The sequence below is a fragment of the Podarcis gaigeae genome (assembly GCF_964106915.1).
Source record: "Podarcis gaigeae genome assembly, chromosome: 13".
NCBI lineage: Eukaryota > Metazoa > Chordata > Lepidosauria > Squamata > Lacertidae > Podarcis > Podarcis gaigeae.
The window spans coordinates 6,924,467-6,933,418 of NC_139689.1; the positions used below are offsets into that span (position 1 = coordinate 6,924,467).

The 8,952-nt window shown below is 50.5% G+C and overlaps 1 protein-coding gene across 2 annotated transcripts in view; it reads left to right on the forward strand.

The window, feature by feature from the left end:
• The window catches only part of MYH7 (myosin heavy chain 7), a 38,113-nt gene extending 29,945 nt beyond the window's left edge, over positions 1–8,168 (forward strand). Inside the window, exons 31-40 of one of the 2 annotated variants that reach the window (XM_083706498.1) lie at positions 95–278; positions 562–727; positions 831–955; positions 1,211–1,519; positions 2,297–2,500; positions 3,825–3,950; positions 4,751–5,026; positions 6,111–6,206; positions 7,737–7,871; positions 7,999–8,168. In XM_083706498.1, the coding sequence (XP_083562624.1) occupies positions 95–278; positions 562–727; positions 831–955; positions 1,211–1,519; positions 2,297–2,500; positions 3,825–3,950; positions 4,751–5,026; positions 6,111–6,206; positions 7,737–7,871; positions 7,999–8,019 (1,642 nt within the window). In that variant the 3' untranslated portion in view covers positions 8,020–8,168. Of the gene's footprint in view, positions 1–94; positions 279–561; positions 728–830; positions 956–1,210; positions 1,520–2,296; positions 2,501–3,824; positions 3,951–4,750; positions 5,027–6,110; positions 6,207–7,736; positions 7,886–7,998 lie in introns of both variants that reach the window. The other variant, XM_083706499.1, reaches the window with a different exon arrangement.
• Positions 8,169–8,952: the final 784 nt, after the last annotated feature.

Consider the following 8,952-nt stretch of genomic DNA (forward strand, 5'->3'; position numbering starts at 1 on the left):
GATTATCTCCTTTCATTAAGCCCTTCCTTGTCATGGATTTGGGCTCCTTCTATTGGCTTATGGTGCCTGTCACCCTGCCCCGTTTGTGTGTCAGGAAGAAGCTGGCGCAGCGCCTGCAAGACGCCGAGGAGGCGGTGGAGGCCGTGAACGCCAAGTGCTCCTCGCTGGAGAAGACCAAGCACCGCCTGCAGAACGAGATCGAAGACCTCATGGTGGACGTGGAGCGCTCAAACGCGGCCGCTGCTGCCCTGGACAAGAAGCAGAGGAACTTTGACAAAGTACGGTGGGAAAAGCAGAGGGAATGATCCGGAAGGGATGGGTAGGGGACAGCTGTGGGTACCCCAGTTCTGCTTGGTGGGGATACTGGGCCGTACTGGACGCTTGTGAAGCTCAGCTCACATCTGTGCCACATGCTCTTAACTCACTTTAACCAGTACGCCACAACGGCTTGGCTTCAAGGGCGTCCGTTTGCTCGTGGTTGGGAGCAGCGGGCCTAGGAGTGCCTCAAGAAATATCTATTCTCAAGCCTTACTCTCTCTGCTTCTCCATCACCCACCGCAGCTCCTGTCAGAGTGGAAGCAGAAGTACGAGGAGTCCCAGACGGAGCTGGAGTCGTCGCAGAAGGAGGCCCGTTCTCTCAGCACCGAGCTCTTCAAGCTGAAGAACGCCTATGAGGAGTCTCTGGAGCACCTGGAGACCTTCAAGAGGGAGAACAAGAACTTGCAAGGTGAGCCTTTTTCTCCCTCAGGGGCCAATCGTCCCGTGCCCCGAACGAAACCAGCTCCTGTCAGATGCCACCTGACTCCCTACCTTTTTGCTGTTCCCGGCAGAGGAGATTTCCGATCTCACGGAGCAGCTTGGATCCAGCGGCAAGACCATCCACGAGCTTGAGAAAGTGCGTAAGCAACTCGACGCGGAGAAGATGGAGTTGCAGGCGGCTCTGGAGGAGGCTGAGGTGAGGAGGGCCTTTGGCTGTGATCCTAAAGCGACACCGCGGCCATCTTGTTTTTCAGTTGGCCTTTCCATCTTCCTCTTTCCGTTCCCTCAGATGCGTTTCATCCTCCCCTCACGATCTTTCGCCTACAGATGTACAAATGTCCTTTCTGTCAGGCCTTTCTCTCCTCGCCCCTGTTGTCATATGAGGAATGCGGGAGGGCATGGCATGACCTTGTCCCTTTCCCTCTACCCAATATCTCCCTCCACGATCCAGGCCTCTCTGGAGCACGAGGAAGGCAAGATCCTGCGGGCCCAGCTGGAATTCAACCAGATCAAGGCCGACATTGAGCGCAAGCTGGCCGAGAAGGACGAGGAGATGGAGCAGGCCAAGCGCAACCACTTGAGGATGGTGGACTCGCTCCAGGCCTCCCTCGACGCCGAGACCCGCAGCCGCAACGAGGCGCTGAGGGTCAAGAAGAAGATGGAGGGCGACCTCAACGAGATGGAGATCCAGCTCAGCCACGCCAACCGCATCGCGGCCGAGGCGCAGAAGCAAGTCAAAACCTTGCAGGGATACCTCAAGGTAACACCAGAAAGTTCAGTCTTCTTGTCGTCCCCCCGGCAATGTTGCAATGGGGTGAAGCTCCCTTCAGTTTGTACCTCATCTCTCCCTCCCCACAACCCCTGGCTTCATCTTGCCTCCCTTCCGTTTTTTTCTATAATTTTTATTAAATTTTCTGTTTTACATTTTATAATAACAACCTTAAAATATCAGTGACTTCCCTTCTTCTCTTTCCACGGCTCATTTTGCATAACATAAATCCTTGCATATTTTATATCAACTATTCAGTATTCCATTATTACATCCATCAAAACTTATTTACACCATTGAATTTATCTTAATGCTGCCCACGGTTTCAAATATACCCAATTTCCCCCCATATATTCAAGAGACGTTTTCTAATCTTTTATAAATGTATGTTCTTCTTGTTCTCTTATTCTATATGTTAAGTCTGCAAGCTGCACATATTCCATCATTTTAAGTTGCCATTCTTCTTTAGTTGGAACCTCACTCATTTTCCATTTTTGGGCTAACAAAACACGGTCCGCCGTAGTGGCATACATAAATAGCCTTTTTTGACACTTGGAAATTTCCATCTGAATTATCCCCAACAAAAAGGACTCTTTTTTGTTTTGTTTTGTTTTGGAAAAGTTCTTTTAAACATTTTTTTTCAATTCATTATGAATTATTTCCCAATGCTCTTTTACCCTTTTACAGGTCCACCACACATGATGGACCGCAGCCGCAGTCTCATTGCATCTCCAGCACTTATCTCGGCTCTCTCCTTTTCCCTCCCAGGACACCCAGATACAGTTGGACGACGCCGTCCGAGCCAACGAGGACCTGAAAGAGAACATCGCCATTGTGGAGCGGAGGAACAACCTGCTGCAGGCGGAGCTGGAGGAGCTGCGTGCCGTGGTGGAGCAGACAGAGCGGGCCCGAAAGCTGGCGGAGCAGGAGCTGATAGAAACCAGCGAGAGAGTCCAGCTCCTCCACACACAAGTAAGAGCAGCCTCAGAAGCAAGGCTGTTACTGAACCTCCTGGATTGGGATCAGCCGGGAAACAGAAAATTTCTGCCCTCAGACATCCCTTCCTATTATGTACATTTTCGCTATGCCTCTGTATAGTGGCATTCGCAGGAGTGGCTTAATTCTGATCCCGCATTTGTAAGAAATCGGTACTTTAGTATGGCAGCACTTTATACTTTGGAACTCCCTGCCGATTGACACCAGGGTGCGGCCTTCCCTGTACTCTTTCCGGCGCCTGCTTAAAATCATTTTTGTTTAGACAAGGCTACTCAGATACGGAGCACGTTAATTGGGATTTGTTTGTTTTTAGCTTACAGCTGTTTTTAATTAATAGTAGGTTTTTTTTAATAGCTGTTTTTAACTCTTTATGACTGATAATTTTATTGCTTTATTGTTTTTGCAAACTGCTCTGAGGTGTTTTATTTTTATTTTTTAAAAAATCAAGCGGTGCATAGCTTTAATGAAATAAATACCATATTTTCCCGTGTATAAGACTAGGTTTCCCCCCTCAAAAATAATGTACAAAATTTGGGGGGCGTCTTATACATGGATAGATCTCTCCCCCCCCCCATTTTCTTAAACGGGAGTCCGCCAAAATAGGGGGTGTCTTATACATGGGGACGGGAAAATACGGTAACTTCTCAGCAATCGAGCCATCAGGGCATTCAAACTGGGGCCCTCCCCGGTCTGGCCACACAACGCTGACCTCACCGACACCTCGGCAGTGATGCCACCTCTGTTGCTGCAGCTCTTCCCTGCCCGGTGAGCTGCTCCTGGACTTTCTAGAACATTCTGAGCAGAGACCAGCATTCACCGTGTAATCCTAATGTTTTTACCACTGCCTTAGGAGTGGTGTGGGGCAATGGATTTATGGTGTGACCTGCAGCAAAAGATTGGGATGCCAAGCATGGACCGCAGTCGGGAGATGATTTCTTAGCTGGGGGAGATGGTAGCAGTGCCACGGGCACTGGGTTGTGGGGCAGGACCTCAGAAAGGAAGGAGCACGTAGGAAGGTCCTCTTTCCCCACGACTCTGGTCGGCCACTCTTGCCTCTGGTGTGGGGGCATGGACTTTCCGTCCATAGAAGATTCCAGAAAGCATGGGACCAGCATGCTGTGGGATTTCTTAGGATGGTTCAGAAATTGGGGGTGGGGGCTACGAGGTCTAGAAAGAGTGGCTGCCTTTGCCTCAGGCTATGAAGCCGTTTTCTGAGGTCATATTTGGCAGGTCCTCCTATTTCTCCGGAGGCCAGCAGCCCTAGATAAAAAAAACAACCCGCGGCGTATTTGTTTCACAGAACACCAGCCTCATCAACCAGAAAAAGAAGATGGAGTCCGACCTGTCCCAGCTGCAGACGGAGGTGGAGGAGGCAATTCAGGAGTGCAGGAACGCTGAGGAGAAGGCCAAGAAGGCGATCACGGACGTGAGTGGAATGAGAGATGCGTTCTTCTTCTTCTTCTCCACGGAAGCAGTGGCTCCCACCTGGAAGGGTTCCTTATGAACATGGAAACCTGCCTCAAACCATTGGTCCATTGAGCTCAGTGTTGTCTACACTGACCGGCAGGGTTTAGTCAGATGAGAAGTATTTGCTACTAAGGTTATTTAGGAGGAGCTGCCTCAGCTGCACACTACAACACGGGTGGGCGACCTGCGGCCCTGACCTCATTATGTGCGGCCCCCAACACCTCCCAAAAGTTGACCCATCTTCCCTTCCTTCCTGTTAACGTCCTCCTTGCTTTTCCTAGGTTCTTTCTACTCTGCTTCCCCCCCCCTTTCTGTGTAGTTTCAAAACAGCTGGAAGGCGCAGTGTTTTATTTGATTAAAATAACTTCTGAAATGTTCGAAAACCGAAAACTCAATAGCCGACAGCTAGGCCTCAGGATCTTGCATTCAGTGGAAGCCGCATGGCGTGTTCGACTTCCAAGCATGGCTGTCAACGTTTCCCTTTTCTTGCGAGGAATCCTGTTCGGGATAAGGGAATTTCCCTTAAAAAAACGTTGACAGCTACGCTTCTGAGGCGTGTTTGAAAACCGAAGTATTTACTTCTGGGTTTACGGCTTTCGTAAACCGAAATGTTCGTCAACGGAGACGTTCGAAAACCGAGGTACCGCTGTAAGTGGTTCAGGGATATAAAGAGCAGTATGGGCTTCTGCCCCCTTCACCTCTTCCCCTCGGGATTTTTAAGGCCTGTGCCAGGCTGAGGTAATTCTCTGCTTCCTCCAGGCGGCCATGATGGCGGAGGAGCTGAAGAAGGAGCAGGACACCAGCGCTCACCTGGAGAGGATGAAGAAGAACATGGAGCAGACCATCAAGGACCTGCAGCTGCGGCTGGACGAGGCTGAGCAGCTGGCCCTGAAGGGCGGCAAGAAGCAGCTGCAGAAGCTGGAGGCCCGAGTGCGGGAGCTGGAGAACGAGCTGGAGATGGAGCAGAAGCGCAACGCCGAGAACGTCAAGGGCATGCGCAAGTGCGAGAGGCGCATCAAGGAGCTCACCTACCAGGTGCGGGGGCTCAGAGACCTCCTTTCTATGCAGAACAGCATCTAGCTGAGCCAAGATCGAACATGGTTCAGTCTAACCGCATTCCGAGCAAGTAGCCTCCAGAACACATTGTCAGCGCCGTCTCGAACCCAGCTCAGCCTCTCCCCCACCCCGATTGCTAGTGGCTTTGCCCAGGGATCTGGAAAGATCTAGAATCAGGATGGCGATCTCGCCAAGCTTAAGATCACCTAATCGAACTGGTGGCATACAAAATCTAATGAAGAGCTGCGTTGCTCTGTGATTTTCGAATAACAGGGAGAGTTGAAACTAGTTGAGAATTCAGAGGTACAGTGGTACCTTGGGTTAACTTAATTCGTTCCGGAGGTCAGTTCTTAACCTGAAACTGTTCTTAACCTGAAGCACCACTTTAGTTAATGGGGCCTCTTGCTGCCGCCGCGCTGTCGAAGCACGATTTCTGTTCTCACCCTGAAGCAAAGTTCTTAACCTGAGGTACTATTTCTGGGTTAGCGGAGTCTGTAACCTGAAGCGTATGTAACCTGAAGTGTATGTAACCCGAGGTACCACTGTATATTGTATTTAATTAAGGGGTATCAGAGTTTTTAGGGGGCTAACCAGGCTGGGATAGCTGGGATAGCAGGCTTGTTGGTTTTTTAATGTCTGGTGTAGATTTTTTCAGTTTTGTTGTTCTGTATGGGACAATCACAATGAAGATTATTGTATCATATCTGCCACCTGAGGCAAATGCTGATTGCTGCCTAATGTTAGGGCCAGCTCTAGGATGCAGTGTGAGCAGGAACGAAAGTCATTTAGGAATGGTTGTATGGGGGAGGAATCAATTCTGGGTGAACCCAGCAGGGAAAGGAAGCTAAGAAGGCCTGACTTGTTCTGCTTTTTGAATAGTTTGGTAGCCGTCTAGGGCTGCTGGGTAAAGTTTGTTCCTTCTAATCCAGCCTCCGTGGACCATTTGCAGTCCTGCAAATACTACACGGGAGGTGGCAAAGCTGTCAACCCAGCACAGTGTGTCAGTTTCCTTCTTCAGCTAAATAACCTGCCTGTTTCTCCTTTTTTTCCTTTTGTGCTGTAGACGGAGGAGGACCGGAAAAACCTCGTCCGTCTCCAAGATCTGGTGGATAAACTCCAGTTGAAAGTCAAGGCTTACAAGAGGCAGGCTGAAGAAGCGGTAAGCAGGCAACCTTCGGGGCTAGCGTCCTTCAGCCCCGGGTCGTCGTCCCCAGGCGGTGTTGGACTACAACTCCCATCAGCCCTAGCCAGTTTAGGTCAGGGATGATGGGAGATGTAGTCAAAACAACATCTGGGGGACCCAAGGCTGAGGAACACTTGCCTAGGCTCCCTCTGCCTCCTTGACACCTGGGAGAACTCGTCATGACCTGTCTCCTACGTGGCCCACCTAGGAACACAGAAAACTGTCTTATATTGGTATTGAGATCAGTAATGCCTGCAATTTCTGGCAGCAGCTCTCAAGGGTTTCAGACAAGCGTCTCTGCCAGCCCACCCAGAGATGCTGAGGAGCACAAGGCAGGTGCTCTAACCACTATGCTCTGCACCCACTCTTCGCTTCTCCATTCCCTGTCATTATTCCCATTTACGCGCCTCAATAAATGGACCTGCAGGTGAGCATTTTGCGGTCACTGTGGGCGACCGCGGAGAGCACTTCCATCTTCCCCAGATTCCCCCCTCGCGCTACACGCACTCAGAAGTATTATCTTATTTCTTCTTTTATTATTATTTCTTGTTTACGCCTCTCCCCACCCCGTCCCCGCCGACAGGGCAGCCGAACGGGGGAAAAACTGACAACAGAAGCAAATGAAAATCCAATATCCAATTCCATTAGAATCAGAACTTGTAAGCGGCGGAAAATCAAATAAAACCACATGTCAGCAGGATGTAAAATGACAAGATTAAAAACAGCCAGACTGTTAAAATCAACCGTCACCTGCTTTAATGCCTGCTGGGGGGAAGAAGAAGAAAAAAAGGAAAGAGGTTTTTGTTTTGTTTCTGTTAGTTAGTCAGGACAGAGGTGGTTTTTAACAATCTTTCCAGAGGGGGAAATCCCATTCTAGGGGCGCCCATGCCGATAAGGCCCTGCTCCCCGTTTGAGGTCTGTCTCAAAGTTCTGACAGAAAGCTGGAGCAAGGCTCATCTAAAGGTCTTTACTGTAGGGCCAGGGTGGGCAACATTTTTACTTCCCTGTTGAGGGCTGAATTCCCCTGAGGATAATGCGCCAGGGGCCGCATATTGGCAGTGGGCGGGGCTATGACAACAGTGGGCGGGGCTGGAGAAAAATGGGACGGGGCCTCCCCTTCCATCCCTTTTCCTCCCTCTTCCTCCTCATCCAGCAACCTGCAGGGACAGAGTTTCTCCCCACTGGCAATCCCAGCAGCTAGCAATACTGCCTTTGACAGCGAAGGTAGAACCTAAGCCTTTCGTCTCCGGTAGACGCAGACAGCCTTACCCTCCGTGAATTTTCCAGTTCTCTTCTAAAGCCATCCAAGTTGGTGGCCGCCGCTAACCCCTTGTGGCAGGGAGTTCCGCAGTCTGCACTGTGCGAAGAAGTTTCTTTCGTTTTGTCTCAGATCTCCCAACATTCGACTTTGTTGTTCCCCCCTGGTAGGACAAACTAGCTTTAATACACCACCCCATTGTGATTTCACCCCATCTCTTTTCTCTCTCCCCCCCCCCCCCAATGCAGGAGGAGCAGGCCAACAGCAACCTGGCTAAATTCCGGAAGGTTCAGCACGAGCTGGATGAGGCCGAGGAGCGGGCGGACATCGCCGAGTCCCAAGTCAACAAGTTGAGGGCCAAGAGCCGTGATATCGGGGCAAAGGTGAGAAACCTCTGGTGCGTTCTCTCTCCTCGCCAACTCCTTTAATTTTGGTTTCCCCCCCTCCCACCCGCCTGATATCTGCATTTCTCCGCTGACTCCTTCTTCCTCTCTCCCTGTCCCCTTGCAGAAAGGTCTGAACGAGGAGTAACTCCCTTTGAAGATCAGACGCCCCCCATCCTCGAATCACACGTGTACCCCCCACTCCACACCTGAAAGGCAGTGGAGGACGCTTACCCCCCCCCCCGCTCTGTATATCAGCACGGCCCCCGAAATGTAGAATAAAGGCTATCAAACAGCTATTGCGTTCCGTGTGTCTCCGTACGTGTCAGGGGCTATTTGCCAGAGTGGTATATGATATAAAGGCTTGCAGGGTACAGTGGTACCTTGGGTTACATACGCTTCAGGTTACAGACTCCACTAGCCCAGAAATAGTGCTTCAGGTTAAGAACTTTGCTTCAGGATGAGAACAGAAATCGTGCTCCGGCGGCGCAGCGACAGCGGGAGGCCCCATTAGCTAAAGTGGTGCTTCAGGTTAAGAACAGTTTCAGGTTAAGAACGGACCTCCGGAACGAATTAAGTACTTAACCCGAGGTACCACTGTACATGCGAATGAATGCCAGTTGCTGGAGGCAAGCCAAGAGAGGAGGCGTTTTGCTAAATCACTATGCTAGAGTAAGATGAGCCTTTTGGTCTGGTGCTGCAGGATCACTTAAATGAAACCGAACTGGGAGCTGCAATAAAATGTTGCAGCATGAAGCGCTCCAGCTCTGTCCTCCAACCAGCTGAGCTCCCCCACCCCACCCCCCACCCCGGAAACACCATTCCATTCCCTCTTCCTCTGGTTTTCTTTTTGCCTCATTTCCAACAGATATTTGGTTATTAGCGGCCACAAAGCCTGCCCAGTCCTCCCTGAATTTTTCTTTTTAGGGATTACTTCCTCTTTAGTAGTCCCCCCCCCCCACCAAAGATTTTCTGTTGCCCTTTTGCAAATTTGCGGTTCCCCCTAAACATGATGATACTGCCTGGGTTTTTGTGTGTGTGTGATTTTGTTTGGGCTTCAGAAACAATGGCACTCATACCC